The 17,613-nt window shown below is 42.5% G+C and overlaps 1 protein-coding gene across 2 annotated transcripts in view; it reads left to right on the plus strand.

Moving 5' to 3' along the window:
• Nucleotides 1-5,508: 5,508 nt before the first annotated feature.
• Garem1 (GRB2 associated regulator of MAPK1 subtype 1) overlaps nt 5,509-17,613 on the plus strand; it is a 177,201-nt gene continuing 165,096 nt past the window's right edge. The window contains exon 1 of one of the 2 annotated variants that reach the window (XM_055625411.1): nt 5,509-5,914. In XM_055625411.1, coding sequence (XP_055481386.1) covers nt 5,794-5,914 — 121 coding nt within the window. In that variant the 5' untranslated portion in view covers nt 5,509-5,793. The remainder of the gene's footprint in view (nt 5,915-17,613) is intronic. The other variant, XM_055625410.1, reaches the window with a different exon arrangement.

Here is a 17,613-nt window from a genome sequence, read left to right on the forward strand (position 1 = left end):
CCATAATCTCTACTCTGTGATGAGTAGAGATCTCAATGGCAATGGGATCAGTTTTTCAGATGAAAATAAGGAACATTGCCCAAATGGGTTTGCATCTTAAAAATCTTAATAATAGGGCTGGAGAGATGGACCAGCTGTGAAAGGCTAGGCTCACAACCAAAAATCTTAATAATATCTGGACCTCATGGATTGCTTATGATGGAGAGATGCAGGGAACCTCTGAAGTAACACAGAATGTGCTGAGCTGGAACGTTTATACATTTATCGCTTTTCCTTTACCAAGGATGGTGATAGGAGCTAGAGAAACAGAGAGGGGTCTAACATATCTGTGCCCACAGCTACTTGGTTTTTAGTAAGGAAAGCCAGCATGAAAACAGACAGCAGTTAACACAGCAGAGGAGGGCATTCCCTGGTACAATGATGTCATAGAAAGGGGTTCTCTTTGGAAAAGGAGGTGTTTTTCAGAATATAAAAACCTAGCGCTAGAAGAGGTGTTCCCCAGGAAGAGAAAGGAAGAAGGCAGTCTAGGCTGAGAGGGTACCTGTATCATATGATGTCAGAAGGCAACCGATAAAAATGAGTCGGGGGGGGGGTGCAGATCAGTCACTGAAGGGAACATGTGGTTGCCCAAAGGGTTTTATGCTTTATTCCTTGGACAAAAGGGACACGGACATTGTACAAGAATCTAGCAAGGGACTGACTTCTAGGTTACTTCTGGCAAACATAGAACTTCTCAGAAGGGAAAAAGCCTGAATTTCCAGAGAAACACGAGGGCCGTGAACTTTGTCATTACACTTGACTCTGCTTATTATGTGCTCCAGGACTCTGCGATATGGGAAGAGCAGTATGTAATGTTTTTATCTTGCAGAGCTGATAGTGCAGAGAATGGACAAGCTGTGCATTTGTGAACTGTGGGCGCACAGTTAGGGGGCTGGGGTGAGTCTGTCACAGAAGTCCTCGGCTGTCTCCTGCCCAGGTCACCCTTGGGCTTATCAAGGCCAGTTCTGCCAGGCTCGCCGTGGCTCATTCATTCTGCAGACTCTTGAGTCATGGAGGGAAGTCCTATGTTAAGGTCTCCTCATTGAGGACTGTTCCTTGACTGTGTGCTGTTTTTCCTAAATCTAAGCCCTTCTTTCAATTTCATTTTGTCTCTTCATCTCTTCTCTAAAACTTGTCCTCTCCAATAGCACTTTTTTTTTATTGGTTTGTTTCATTTTCTTTTTTTTTTTGCTTTTGTTTTTTAAATATTTTTTATTTTTAATTAATTTTATACATTCACTTGTATCCCAGCTGTAGCCCTTTCCCTCTTTCCCTCCCAATCCTCCCCTCCCTCCCTCATCTCCTCCCTGCCCCCTTCCAAGTCCACTGAGAGGGGGTGTCCTCCTCTTTTCTTTCCAACTGGCCCTAGCTTTTCAGGTATCTTCAGGATGGTTGCAATGTCCTTATCTGTGGCCTAGCAAGGCTGCTCCTCCCTCAGCGGGGAGGGGAAGCTCAATGAGCCAGGCATTGAGTTCATGTCAGAAACAATTCCTGTCCCCCTTACTAGGGAACCCACTTGAATACTGAGCTACCATGGGCTATGTCTGAGCAGGAGTTGTAGGTTATATCCATGAATGGTCCTTGGTTGGATGAACAGTCTCAGAAAAGTACACAACAAGGACATTTGCTCAACCATGTTTGTAGCATGTTTATTCGTAATAGCCAGAACCTGGCAACAACCCAGATGTCTATCAATGGAGGAATGGATAAAGAAATTGTGGTACTTTTACACAATGGAATATTACTCAGCAATTAAAAACAAGGAAATCATGAATTTTGCAGGCAAATGGTGGGCTCTAGAAAAAAATCATCCTGAGTGAGATATCCCAGGAGCAGAAAGAGACACATGGTATATACTCACTTATAAGTGGGTACTAGACCTATAAGATAGGATAAATATACTTAAATATGTACACCTAAGGAAGATAAACAAGAAAGAGGACCAGGGGTAAGGTGATCAATCTTCACTTAGAAAGATAAAGGGGATGGACATTAGAAGTAGGAGAAAACAAGTAACAGGACAGTAGCCTACCACAGAAGGCACCTGAAAGACTCTACCTAGCAGTGTATCAAAGCAGATGCTGAGACCAATAACCAAGCCTTCAGCAGAGTGTAGGAAATCATATGAAGGAAGGAGGAATTAGTATAACCTAGAGGAGACAGGGAGCCCCACAAGGTCCAATAGCACTTTTAATAGCACAGGCTGAACATTCCTAAATTAAAATTCTAAATCAGGAATGTTCGAATATTACATTTTTTTGAGTACTGACAGGGTAAGTGAAAAATTCTAGAGCTGGCCTCAAATGACAGTCACAGAGACATTGAAAACAACATGTAAAATTATCTCCATAAGGATGAGCATGTGCGAAGCCTTGGGTTCAAGCCTCAGCACCTACAATAAAATGTTAAAAAAAATCATGCAACTTAGGTATATACAAAATATAAATGATATACATTAAATATATGAAATAGTATATACTTAAGGTATGTAAGAAAATGAATGAATTTCATGTTTAAATTAGGATTTCACTCCTCAAGATATCTTATTAGGTATACGCAAATATCCTAAAGTTAAAAACAAAGCTGAAATGCTCCTCGTCTCAAGCCCTTCCATATGGAATACTCAACCTATAAGAGCAAAGTACTTCCTATGTATCAGACATTATGTTAATATGTCAATATGTATTCAATGACTAGATTCTCGTACAAGCCTTCTGAGATGAACACTATTATTAACTTAACAGTGTTCAGAAGAAGAAGCCACAGTTTTCCAAGATCCTGTACAAGAGCAGCACCACTGACTAATCTGCAGAATTGAGCGTATGTAGTATTTGAATATTTAAATTTGTTTATTATGTGTGTGGAGGTCAGAAGGCAACTTGTGCGAGTCAGTTCTCTCTACCATATGGATCCTGGAGACTGAGCTCAGGTTATCAAGCTTGGCAGCAAGGGCCTTTATCCATCCAGCCATCCCACTGGTCTGGAGGTGATATTTTTAACTACCTAAAGATTACGCTATGAGACTGGAGAGATGGTTCAGTGGATAAGAGTACTCGCTATGCTTCTAGAGGACCTGAATTTGGTTCCGAGCACCCGTATCAGGCGGCTCACAACTACTTACAACTGGCTCTATGAGCACTAGCACACATGTGGCATATTTTCTCTCTCCCCCCCTCATTAAAGAAAGAAAGAAAACATGTTTATAAACAATCTGCTGCACACTTCACTGGCTGTGCTAATCAGGTTTCCTTTGTCATAACAAATACTTTAAACAAATCTGGTTATAGTTGGTCCACACTTTCAAAGTTTCTGGTGCAGCCCATATGGATTGGGGCCGCTATGGGGTGGAGCCAAGTGTTCACCTCTAGGAAGCAAAAGAGAGGAAAAGGAAGAAGCCATGTTCCACAGTTTATCCTCCCCAGAGGCACCCCATCCTAGTAACACAGAGCCTCTCATCAGTCTTAACCTCTTAAAGGCTGCACCATCTCTGAGCAGCTCCCCACATCCTCTCATCCTCTCATACATGGTCTTCAGGGAAACGTTTAAGATCTAAGCAACTCTGGTGTTGTGTTTTTATAAACCCAATATTGGTTTAATAATCCCCAAAACATATTTGGAATATTGTCAGTTCAGTTGATTTTTTTTTTCTTGCAGTCTTACCAAGGCTTCATCTCATACTTAATGTGCTTATTAAGTATTTCTTTAGGATGGAAAACTTACCAGGAATTGGCTTATGAAAACGGTTTCCCTTAAATACTTAAGATTGAAATGAAATCTTTTATGCCAAGTCAGCAATAAGAGCAAACCTAATGTATGGTCTTCATTGATTTAAAAACAAATCTGATTACATTAATCTTTTTACTTTCTGTCTTGTCGTTAGGTCATAAGTCACCAGTCCTTTTTGGGAGAGAGAACTACTTTTCATATTCTCCAAAGCTTTTAAATAGAATAGAATGGAAACAAAGTGTTTTTTAAAAATCAGCTCACCATGTAAGGATGTAGGATCTACTTAATGGACAAATAAAGGACCCCTGACCTTAGCCAACCTCAGATATTTTCTGTCGTCTCTTTTTCTTCTTTCTTTCTCTCTCTCTCTCTGTCTCTCTCTCTCTTTCTTTCTTCTCCTCTCTCTGAGTCTAAGCTTTATTTGCCGAAATGAATAAGATATTTAGAAAAAATCGTTTTTTTTTTTTTAGCACGGTATGGTTTTGAAATATGTGAGTGAGTCTTAGAACTTTATGAACTGCTAATATACATCTTTTTCGTCATGACTGAAAATATTAACATGAATGTCACAGCATGAAAAACTTGAGCTGAAGAATTTAGTAGGTAATGTAACCAATATTCTGATGTGAGAGGCCCTGGAAGGAAGTGAGGAAGAAAACGGATGTTCACCTTAGCAACTACTCATCTCTCCTAATTTAACTTCACGTGGGGGCATAAAAAGATTCAAAAGACAAGTCCGTGGTGTGCCTGGAAAATTGGAACCTCGCACTCCCTTCTATTGTCTTGAGCTCCGTTGGCAACAAGCAAGCCCTATTTCAAAAACTGTGGGCAACATTATTATGGAAAGTGACCTGTGGGTTGAGTGCCAGCACCTCCTCTCAAGAGCTGTGCCATTTTGCGACATCCCCCAAAAGTTCAGGTAGCAGACTCAGGAAAAGGGATTTATGTCTGACTTAGGCTGGTCACAGTAACTTCCAGCTCCGTCCGTGGTGGGTTGCGGGGTTGCTAAGCACCACGGAAAGCTGGCTCCATAGCGGTCTCGAGCAGGCTCTTTCCCACCCAGGTCCCTAAAGCTAGGACAACCTGCAGCTGCCAGAGGTCCACTGCGGACCACGAAGAGCACTGCACCTCAGGCTCCAGAAAGGACGAGCCAGAGGAGGCTGCAGGGCACGCGAGCGGTCGGACGGGGGAGCGAGAGCCAAAGCTTGCGGAGCGCAGCCGAGCGGGTACCGCAGTCCCGGTAGCCGCCTTGGAGAGAGGCAGAGGTCTTAGCTAGGGAAATGTGCGGAGGGCGGAGCCTGCGGGAGGCGGGACCAGGGAGGCGGGGCCTAAGAGAGACGAGGCAAAGGAGGCGGGGCTAGGGGAGGAAGGCGGAGCTAGAAGAAGGCGTGGTCATTCAGGGGCGGGACGTGTGGAAGGCTGAACCTACCGGAAGGGAGGCGGAGCTACTGGAGGTGGAGCCCGAGTTCCATGGACGTGAAGGCTGCGACTCAAAGAGGAGGAGCTAGTTGAGTGGAGGCGGGGCCTGAGTCGAAGAGGCGAGGCCTGCTTTGGGGAGGCGGAGCCTGTCCTCCAGGGAGGCGGAGCCTCCTGCGGGGAGGCGGGCGCGGAGGCGGTGCCGGGGCAGGCTGCGCAGGCGTCCCTTGCACCTTGTTGATTAGTCAGTGCCGGGAGCGCTGCTATGGCGTTCCTCGGACCCGCGGCTCCTCCTCACACTGTGCTCGAGGCGGAGGCTAGGAGGGGGCCGAGGAGGAGGCGGGCGGCCGGCCGTCGCCGCTGCAGAGCCGGGGCCAAGGGAGGCGGAGGCGGAGCGGGAGCCGCCGCAGCCAGCCGGGCCGCCTGCAGTGCTCCCCGGGCTTGAGGGCGCGGGGCGCCAGCCATGCCTCGGTGTGGCCGCTGAAGACTGGCGCCGGCGTCCCCGCCGCTGTGCCTCGCTGCCCGGGGCTGCCCGCGGCGGGAGTGCGGAGCCGCCCGCCAGCCAGCGGTGGCGCGGGCGCGGGAGCGCGGGGCCCGGAGGAGGCGGGGAAGATGGACCCGGCGCCCTCGTTGGGCTGCAGCCTCAAGGATGTGAAGTGGAGCCCAGTGGCGGTGCCGCTCGACCTGCTGGTCAGCACCTACCGGCTGCCCCAGATCGCGCGGCTGGACAGCGGTGAGTGCCTGCGGGGCGCGCGGGTGTCAGGAAGGGTGGGAGCAGCGTGTGTGTGTTGGGGGGCGGGGGGGGTCAGTGCTCGCCCCTGGCCGTCTAGTTGGCCCGCCAGGCTGCCGCAGCTCTGGCGCGTTGCTCTTCGTTCCCCCCAGCAGCCGCCGCCGCCGCCAGAGAAGTGCGATCAGAACCCTTGCAGTGCAGTTAATAAGGACACCTTAAAAGAATCAACACCGTGGAAACCTGCAGATAGCGATCTTGGACGCAAGAATTACTCAATCTGGGAGCCCTCAAGTTATCTCAGACAACTTTCTGAGAAAAATAATTGGGCTCTGGGTGGTATCTTGTTTAGGGTGCTCTTTCCTACCGGCTCACACTGTCCTCCAAGAAGCTGCAGATTTCAGACGAGAAGCTCCCAGGTGACCCAATGAAAACGATCTCGTCTCCTGGAGAGCTTTTACTACAGCTTGTCTATTCCTTTAACCCAACGAGTGATTTGAGGCTGTGTGCAGAAAACGTCTTTAGCAGAAGTGATGGTATGTTTAAGGTTAATTATTAGCTTAGCGCACTTCCAGTTTAGGAAAAAAAAAAATATTTTAAGCTACTAAAACACATATTGATTTGCAATCCGAGCTCTGAACCAAGAAATGCCTGTATTTCCTGAAAGTGACCACAAGGAAACAACTTAGAACACCACACACACACACACACACACACACACACACACACACTCACATTGATTATTCTACACCGACATCTTCAAACAAATATGTGGATGCTGCTCCTGGCAGTCAGATGGACACCTTTGGGTTTGAGAGTTGTGACATTGGAGGGGGGCAGTTTAAATTGTGTCTGTTTTTTTGCACTGTAACTTCAGCAGGTTTAGGTTCACAGGACTGCAGATTGTAGGAAGTCTGCTCTGCTGAAGGACAACGGGACCTGGACTGACAGCAGGCAGGCACAGAGGCAGGCAGAGCGGTGGCCACACGAAAGCCAGATCAAAACAGGTCTGAGCAGAAGGATGCTCTTTCTACCAGTCACCCACACTTGCCTTACTCTTTGTTTTCTGGAGTAGAAGTGTGTTTCACATGAGATGTACAAGTGCCCCCAGGGAAGTCTCATTCTGCTTCACGTCTGTGGAGTACAGTCAGAAGTTAGAAACACTGACAAGAAAATTGATACAGAAGCAAGTTTGTGAAAGCTGGAAAACACTGGCATGCCTCCTGTCCCTGTCTGTGTTGGTGGTGGTTGTAGTGGGCACTGGGAATAAACTAGGAGTTTCTAAACTAGGAATGAAGTGTGTGATGGTAATACTATTGAATCCAGGGGAAGACAGATGGCATGTTGAGGCATTTCTCCTTGGCAAACTGTTGTGCTTTAATATGTATTTGCAGGCGTGTGTGTGTATGCATTTTCATTTCCTCCTCCACTGTGAAAACGTATGCTTGAGCAGGTTGTGAGTCTTTACCTTTCCATTTCTAGACCTTCCCTCATCTCAGCAAACTCTGCCAAAATGTCTTAGCCAGGCAAGAGACCATCAGTGCAAGTGGAATGAAACTCACTCAGACTTCCTCCAACTCAAAGTGCAAAGAGGCTGTGTATCAGCCTTAGACATAACTCTTAGTCTTATTATCTACTTTCCCATCATTCATTTCCTGTCGTTCATTAAAAGAATCTGAATCAGCACTGAGCTCAGCCCACACTTCTTTTCAAATTAGGATGTGGGCTGCAAGTCCAGTGTGTCCTTCCAGGGACTGGGATGGATTTGATCACCATGTGTATTTCTAGTTCTTTATTGTAAATTCCTCTTGTGATTACCACTTGAGAATCACTTCAGCACACTAAATTCATACTTGTAGACAGTACTACCTTATACCTGATTACTTCATTAGCTGGTCCCATCTCTTTTTTGTTAGCATAGATTTTAATAGCTGCCTGATATTCTGTGGGGATGGCTATAAAACTTATCTGTCTTGTTCCCTATTGATGAACATTAAGTTGTATTTATGTCCACTCTCTCACTGATAGACATAAAGTTGCTTCTTCCTCTTCCTCCTCCTCCTCTTCTTCTTCTTCTTCTTGCTGTTTGTAAGTTCTGAGATAATGAACATTATCTATTATCTATTATCCTATGTATAGGAATGTTTTGGGGGGAAAGAATGCATTCCTGCCTTGCTGAATGCACAAGAGTCACTTTAGAACTTGTGATGCAATTGTCTTTGCTCTAGAGACCAAAGGTTATACTCATGCAAACATAGGCACTGTGGAATGCCACTGGGCCCACATCTTTACTGTAGGACTCTTTGTTTACTTATTAAGTCTTTGCTAATCTGATGGGGGCAGGGGACAAGTTATTTTAACAGTGTAATTTGGGTAGACTTTAAAAGAACCAAATCATAAATTCCTTACATGAATGTGTTTCAATACAGTGTAGAGGACAAGTTAAGGACGTGGCTGCCATATTTTCAAAGCCATTGGTAAATTCTCCGGATTTGTACAGTCTTAATCACACACACACAAACACACACACACACACACACACACACCTCTTAGACATGAAAAGTAGGCGTTTTCCAAATCATTTGTTTTAAAAGAAACCAGAAAGAAATGACAAACCATGCCACAGGTAGGCACTGTGCTAAGAGGAAGCTACATAGGGGCTGCCTGTAAGCAGTTGTGGAAGAACGTTAAGAACTTAGAGTTGGTCGGTGCTGCGCTTTGGATGGCTGCTGTGCGCAGGCACCCTTCCATGTGTCGCACACATGGTCTTCATCTCTCAGCAGCCCTGCTGTCAGGATCTGGGGAGCTTGGACTCAGAGAGTTTGAGCAAAAGGCTCGAAATGAGCAGTGGGCTTCCCAGCAGCTTCTGTGCCTTGGAAGCCCGCCCTTTATAGCAGGTTGTGCTGCCTCCTCCTGAGAAAAGGGAGTAGGACTGGGAGGCCTGACTTCTGCTCTAAATAGCCTCCCTGTCTCTGAAAGCTTGAGGACCAGAAAGTCAATATTTTTAAAACAGTGTAGACACCGAATTAAGTGCTGGCGTCATCCATCATGTTTAGATGACTTTCTGCTTCCCAAAGGAGGGGCCGAAAGGGAAGAAGGGAGGTTACAGAAGGGAGAAAGAGGTAAGAGAGAGAAAGAAACAGTGGTATTTGGGGCTTGCATTTGTATCTGTTCAAATAACTTCTTTGTATAGTTACTATTTAAAAAGAATTAACTCTACAGTGCATGAAGAATTTTCCTTTTTTTTTTTTTTTTTGCATGAGCCAGGTCAATTAGATGCATTCAATTTGATATGTCCAATGATGAAAATTTTAAATTACATTTATTTTGTTTATTTACTTTGTGTGTGTATGTGTGTGTGTGCGCATGTGTGTTTGCAGAGACAAACATACCACAATGTACATGTGGCTGTTAGAGGAGAACTGTTGGGAATCAGTTCTCTCCTGCTACTATGTGGGTCTAGGGGATGGGTTTCAGGCCATCAGGCTTGGCAGCAAGTGCCCTTACCCACTGAGCCATCTTGCCGGTTGTCCAAGCAATTTATCTTTGAGTGCTAAATACAAAATTGGTGAGGCTTCCTAGGTTTTGCCCCCAAGTCTTTTTGGAGAATCCCAAGAAAGCCTGTAGTTGTTTTCTCTGGGAGAGTTGATGGGACAGCTGTAATCAGCAAAGGCCAACCCCAGTTATTGATTCGCTGGCTGTCAAGGTATGTTAAATGGTTGTAGTCGTATAAGTTGTTTGTGGATCAGATTCCATGAATTCATTCAGAACCAGGAAGAGGACAGAAAATACTAAACTCCGCTCCGCTCCAGCAGTCCATGCTCAAAACTGGGTCTGAGGGAAGCTGCCTATCTTCTACTTTATCTTGCAAAAAATCATGATCTAGCTCAGAATTTTCTTCCCTCCCTCTCTTTTTTCCTCCTTTCTCTTTTTGCTTTTCCTTAAAGACCATATGAACCCATGTACCCTAAGCACATTTTAAACTTGTTCTTTAAAACTTTCATTCTTGTTTTAAATGCAAAGAGTGCTCAACATATTATAAATACTGACATTTAAGATACATTGTTACATCATTCCAAAAGCACTAGTAGAATCTATATTTGAGTCCTAATATTTTATATGATGTTTATCACATTGTGTGTGTATCTGTGCGTGCATACTAATTCCATGGTGTAAGTATGGAGTTCAGAGGACAGCCTGTTGGAGTTGGTTTTCTCCTTCCATCTTGTGGGCTTAGGAGATAAAACTCAGCCCACCAGAATTGGCAGCAGGTAGCTTTAGCCACAGAGACATTTCACTAGCCTTTAATATTTATTTAGAGGCATGAATAAGTCCTTCTGATGTTATAAAACTTTGTACCTTTTCCTTATGTCCTTAAATTCATGCTTCTGTCTCCTCCTACCCTGAACAATGTCCTGATTCAACATACCTTAGTGTTTGAAATGGCTTTATTGATCACTCTGTCACAAATTCTGAAACAAACAGGAAATTGGAATATAGCATTTGTTATTATTATTATTATTTTTACTGTAAGACTTTTAGAATTTGAAGAAGTCTACATTAAAAAAAAAAAGATGACAGTATTATTTTGTGATGGGGTGTGCATGCATGGTGTGTATGGAGAGGCCAGAGGATGACTTTATGGTATTGTAGATGCCCTTTCATCCTTCTTATACTGGGTCTAGAACTTGAACTCAGATTGTCAAGCTTTGGTGGCAACTCCCTTTATCCACCAAAGCTTTTGCCAAACAAAGAATTAGGGGTGGGAGTGTGGTTTAGTGATAGAGCACTTACCCAGTATGCAAGAGGCCTTGGGTTCATTCTAGAGACACCCCCCACAACACACACAGACTTTCTTGAGGTACAAAAATTGTCAGCCCAGTGCAACCAGTCCTGATCAGACCTGATAAGCTAGGGTCAGAAGAAAGGGAAGGAGGACCTCCCCTATCAGTAGACTTGGAGAAGGGCATGGGAGGAGATGAGGGAGGGAAAGTGGGGCTACAGCTGGGATACAAAATGAATAAACTATAATTAATATATAAAAATAAAAACTTAATTGAAAAAGATACTGAAGTAATTTTTTTACATTAAACCTTCAGAAAGTTTTCAGTACATAAAAAAATCCAAATTCTAAAAAAAAAAAAATTGTCACTTAGATACTGGAGACTTTAACTCCTCAACATGCATCAGCATTTCATTATTTCCTTTATCCCCTTGAGATCTTTGTATCCCTGCCCAGTGTATTGTAGAAAGATGTGGGAGAAAACACTACATGTATTAGTTAGTTGAATTTAGTAGGTGAATGACTGAGTGGGTTAGGTCAAGAGCAGCTTCCATCCATCACAGACATGGTCACCACTGGAGGGAAGTCCTTCCACTGCAGTCCTGGTCCAAGCAGAACACTTTTTATAAATACGTATCTTTGAAAGTGGGGAATCTGGAAATGTATTGTTACGTAGCTTTGGTCCTTGTGGAGCCAACAGTCTCGTGCATCTGCTTATTTTGGGCATTAATGTAATAGCATATATGAATTACATGTATATTGCCTAATAATATGTATGTGTATATAAGATTGGCATAAAGATGCTTATATGCTTTCAGAGGGAGGCTTCTGCATGTATCCTTGAGCATGCAGAAGGAACTGGGATAATAGATGTTTTTACACTTAGACAGGTAGAGAAACAGAAATGCTCCAGGTGGCTTAGGATATTTCCTTCTTGTGAATTATGGGTGTCACAGACATCTGCAGGTTATGAAAAGGAGTGAAGTTTCTGTCAGTGAGAAAGTGTTCTGAATGAACCCCCAAACTGAGCTGAGAGAGGCTGGAGCAGGAAGACAGGGAAGGACTTTTAACTGAATCCAGATACAATGATACCAAAGCAAAGAACCAAGACATTTGAGCATCTGAGTTTATATTTACATGGTTTTGACTACCAGTGGTTTTTTAATGCCTGTAGTTAGTTTTGTATGCAAGCTAAATGATGAGAAAGTTGGTTTAATGTTCTCTTATATACTGTATACATTTTTGTTTGATGATTCTTTTTTGAGACAGGGTTTCTCTGTGTAGACTTGGCTGTCCTAGACTTGCTTTATAGACCATGCTGGCCTCAAACTCACAGTGAACCGCCTGCCTGTGCCTCCCTGAGCGCTGGGATCAAAGGCGTGCGCCATCACACCCAGTTTACTGTATACTTTTACTTTCTCTCAATCCTGACATACTCTAATTGTTGGCCATGTCTAAAAGGGATGAGCTCAAGATGGGAGAGGATATTGTCTTAGGTAGTGGACAGTGATAAACATTTAGATCCATGAGGCGAGGATAGCTACTTTAGGATCTGTTTTTCAAGTACCATGCTGTTTTGAAAGTCTTACGTGAAATGCATTTCCACACTGGCATTAAGAATCTGGGAAAATGCTTTGACGGTGGTGATCCTCTGCTTCATCAGTTGAAGAGGGAGTATTTTGGGTCTCTCTTTCTCATTGGCTGCCTTACTAAAATAGCCAGTTCTTCTAGACCAGCTTGTAAACTCGTTTATTTTTGTTGGCTTTCCCTAAGGGATCTGTCTTTTCACTTGCTACCACAGTTCATGGAAGACTCATAAACTCCCCTCTGGTCTTAGCAGGACCCTGTGCCTTTTCTGTACCAGCTATTGTGTACAAAATGAAAAGTAACTCCCATTCATGGTTTACTTATTTTGTTATTCTTGAAGGTGATGCAAAATATCTGCTAAGACATTTTAAATTTATGGAGATTAATTCTTTCACAGCATATTCCCACATAAAAAGCCTCCCCTACTTTTCTACATACCTCTGCTCTGAAATCCACAAGAGTCTTCTCTCCAAGTTCAGGTTAAAGAGCCTTAGAGCTATTTTTATTATTTCCCAGCTCTTCGCATTACATGGGAAACTCCAAGTAAGCATTTAATAAGTGAATGAGCAAATCCAAGTGTTGATAACTGTGTGGTCTCAGACGTCTGTGGGCCTATGATGGCAGTTCACTTTTGTCTCACTTGAGGCAGATAGTATATATATTACTAAGTTTATAAATCAGAACCAACATACTAGGCAAAGCAACAAGAAAAGTAAGAGAGAGAAAAAAAAGAAAAGAGACTTATAGACTGTTATGACATGGGGCTGTTCGTTATAGTATTCTAAACAAATTCTTTCTAGAAATTGCAACTTATTTTCAGGGTAAATACAAAATTCCAGATGAATAAACCACCTGTCATGCTAAAATGAAGGCGACTGTGACTGGACATGTGTAGTGACGTGCCTTTGAATTTCTAAACTTTGACGTCATTATGCTGCTCTAATGATCCCCATGTGTTTGCACTAGGCTCGTCATCACTCACTTCAAGAAAAAAGGCCCAATGAGAATCAGCTGTTCAGCTGCCCAGAGTCTTGCTGTGGACCCTAGCAATTTTATTTCTAAGCAAAGCAAACCACTTGGTTCAAATGTGCTACAATTCTGTAATTGCTAATTTGGTACAGTTGTCTCTTCCTAGAATAGCCACAAGACCGACTGTAGTGTCTTAATCCCAGACAATGAGTTTCCTTTTATGCCCTTGAAGGAATATTCCGTTGTAGGAAAGGAAGGAAAAACACTCCCAAGCCATTTGCAGTGCTGTGGATGCATTGCCTTAAAATTACAAGGCAAGCCATTTTAATTGATTCTGTTAATTGTTAGCCCAGATTGAAGTATTTAAACATCACTTGGGCTTTAATGGCTTAATGGTTGTTTAATAAATACCATGTTATTAAATTTAAAATGCAATGTGAATTCTTAGCACTGTGGAGGTATTTGTTATTCTGCATAATACTGAACATGCACTAAGGGTTATTGGGGTCAGACCTAGTCATGGTACAGAGGAGAATGTAATTGTTTTTGAGCAATGCTTATGTATATATCTCTGGAAAGATTTAAGATACATTCTGCCTGCTGGTTAATATCCTTAACTCAATAGAGAAAAAATTTATTCAGCCAGACTTTTTTTTAATTAAGATGATAGTTTTGTTTTATGCCAGTCTTTAAGATCTTAGAAACTTTGCTATCTTTCTATCAGGGGACTAGATTTACATTCTCAGCATATCAGACCACTGTCACCGCCTTTTCGCTGCATTGTTGTTTTTCATCATGTCTACTAGCACATAGGCAGTTACACACAGTGGTTATTGTGGAGGCTGCTGTTCATTCATAAAAAGGTTAAAGAACTCCCCGAGAAAACCATGCATATCACATCTAGCTCTGCAGGCGCTGTTTCTTCCAGGAATGGTGCTCACTTTGGATTACCGTTATCCTGTAGTCACAGTGGACCAGTGAGAATGCTCAGAACCACAGAACTAACATGTATCCACTCCACTGTCATTTCTATCCTTAGTCATATGCCCTCGGGTCTTTCATCACAGACTATTTCAGGATGTTCACATTTAGAATATTTCAGCATTCATTTTTACCTCGGGGATACCATCCTACAAACTCAATCCAGCTCTGAGCCCAAGTTAAAAAGCAACTTAATTAGTGGAGAGAGAGGCCCGTGAGTGTGTGTGAAAGAGAAGTGCTCTATAAGGTTCAAATTACCTGCTTAAAAATAACAAGTAACAGAAAGTTTTATTAAAAGGCTGCCTTTATTTGTTTGTTTATTTATTTATTCATTTATTCATTTACTTATTTCTGTTTATTTTGGTGCCATGTTTTGGCCAGTTAAAATGAAGCCAGGGAAAATAGGTTCGGCAGAAATTTCAGAAGCTCATTTGTCATGGCTATTATTTATCAGTCAAGGTTAATTTCAGCCCTGTGGCACAGGTCAGGTCCAAAGTTGAAGACTTACACTGTTCCTTTCTTTTCTGCTTTGCCTCCTTCAAGCTGTTGTCATTGTCAGTGTGACCTCATGGTTCTGAATGACTGCTGGAGCCCTAGCTATGTTTTCTGCATCCCACATAGCAAGAAGGGCAAGAGAGTATTTTCTCCTAATTCCTCACCATATTTTACTCACGTCTCATTGGTCAGGACTTTAGCACTTTGATGTGGGAGGGAAGGCAGAGAGTTAAAGTCTGGCCCTATGGCAGGAGATGGGGGCGCTGGGTGTCAGAGAGCACCTGCTACTCAGAAACGTAGCTCTGATATCTCCCTTGTATTTAAGAAGCCTGTTTTGGGTTTGTTTGCCTGGGATGAAGGATAATTAGGGTACACATGTTCAGCAAATAATCTATCACCAGCTCTATCCCCAGCCAGGAAACACTTTATTAGAACTGAAAGTGTATCAAAGTAAGCCAGAAGGAGTTGTGTATTTAAAAGAAATGGTGGCTATTAAGTCTACCTCACCTTATTGTCACTTCGGCTTGCACACCTTCCACATTTTCTCCCTGACTTGATACACTCATGGGGATAGCTGTATAAGTTTTGAGAGAAGCCGTTCCCCCATTCTGGTCCTCTGGACAGAAAGGTGTGATGGTTGTATTTAAAACAGTATTTTCTATTTTCAACATTACAGGACATTTGGAATATATAGAAAAAGAAGGCAGAGTGAATATTGGCTTTAAACTCAGAGGGGATATTAGTTGTTACACAACAGTTGGTATTAGGCAAATATAGAATGTACGGAAAATATATGTTAAACTGGGACCAAACTGTCCAGTGCAGTGCACCACTGCACTGTACTTCATTGTTGCTGGAAGGTAAAATTATTAAGATTAATGGGCTTTTGCCTTACCAGCAAATCATTATTTTTTTGACCATTTTCCTGTTGTGAGACACTACATTTGAGTATGCTGTTTTTGAGAACATCTTTGTACCTAAATTGGTCAGTTTCTTATCATATCATTATTTGAGGCTCCCACTCAAAAAAAAAAAGTGTTGCTTTTACATTATGCATAAGTGTTGGTAAATTGCATCTAGGACTATTCAGACCGTCATGAGTAAGCCTGTCACTTTGTCCGTCATTGACTGTCATAGTCATTTCTTAGTCTTTGCAAATTTAGATAACTAAAAAAAAAATCACACTTTTCTCATTTATATTAGTGTTTCTTTGATTACTGTTAAATTAGCATCAATAATATGTTTTTTGTGTTAATTTCCTGAGATTTCTGTTTAATTTAAAATGTTTTGCAAAGCTCTTCTAATCACAATAACAAAAATCTTAATGAACTTTATATTGGTTTTATGGAATGTTTATGAATAATCTCATTTAATCACTTTCTAAATTTTCTTTCCGTATTTTTTCTGTTTAGTCGTTACCTCTGTTTTTGTAATTAAATAGTTGCGACCAATTTAAAAATACCAAATGCATTCTTTTTTGTATGTAATTTATAACACACCTGAAGTGATGTTTAGGCCAATGAGGTGAGCTAGACTGCAGTAGCTTTGGAATGTTATACCCATGAGTCTAAGCATTGGTACTCAAGGATGAGTGATAGAAATTCACAGGGTATTATAAGACATGGGGACTAGCAAATGCAAGAGCTTGAATGTCATTTGTTTTCTGGCGAACATCTGTGCAAATGTTGTCTTCACCACACAGTCTGTGGAGAAGGGAGTCAGAAGAGCCTGGCTTGGTTCTCTCTGTGTAGGCCAGTGATTGACAGGAAGTAAAATATTGTCTAAGTCTGCCAACTTAGAACTGAAGGTCTTTATGAGCAGCTGTATCTATCAGCGTGTGGAGGTGACAGTTGCTGAAAGAGATTCTTCTATTGCAGAGGAAAAGCCTTAGATTTACTCCATCGTGGATGAGGAAGATCATTCCAGCCCTGCTGTGTCTCATACTTTGCTCTCCCTTCCACCCTCACCCTCTGTTTTGTTTTGTTTTTTAATTCAGCTGGAAGATTGCTGGAAGATAGTAATCTGAGTAGCTTTTGTACAGTTGAATGCTCTGATATCAAAGGAGTTTCCAGCTAAGAGGAGCCTGGAGAGCAGGGAGGAAGGACATGTACGCACTAAGCACTAAGGCTGTTCTTGCTCAAATCACCACACTAACACATTTAAACAACCCAATGTGCATTCTTCACACTTGCTCTCTATTCACCCTACACCGTCATTTACCCAGACGTACAGAATTATGTCACTGTTTCATGGAAACTGAGTACTAGGATAAAAACTGGGTACTACCACACCTGGCTTTGTTTTCTTTTTTGATTGGCAGTCCTGCTGATTAGCTCTCCTTGTATGCAAAGTCATCAATTTCACTGTTTTCCAGGATCATCTAGTTTGTGTCTGTTCCTCTCAACTACCTCTTATACCATTGCCTTCCTGCGTGTTGTAATGTCATAATCAAACAGCAGAATGTGGACCAGGTGGATGGGGGAGGGATCTTACATCAGATGCAAAACCCAGTTGATAGAGTAGGGTTGACTTAGTGAGGGCTGATAAGATGAAGTCTAAAAGTCCATCACAATTCTTATTTCTGTCACTGAAATATGGCAATGCAATGTCCCCAGGTCTATGTCAGCCTTAGTCTAAGATGTTCTTGCCAACTAAAAGAACATAAGTGAGATAAGGTCTTATTGTTATAGTAATTAGCAGTTCTCCTCCTCAAAAAAAAATTTTTTTTTGTGTGTGTGTGTATGTGTGTGCACGCACGTGAATGTGCACTGGTGCAAACATACCATGGTGTGTGCAAGTGGAGGACAGAGGACAACTTGTAGGAATCTCTGGGGCAATTTTTTTATTTACATTTATTATATCTACTGACTTTGCATTATTCTATTGAACA

This window comes from Psammomys obesus, unplaced genomic scaffold, assembly GCF_907164565.1.
Source record: "Psammomys obesus unplaced genomic scaffold, mPsaObe1.curated_primary_1811, whole genome shotgun sequence".
NCBI lineage: Eukaryota > Metazoa > Chordata > Mammalia > Rodentia > Muridae > Psammomys > Psammomys obesus.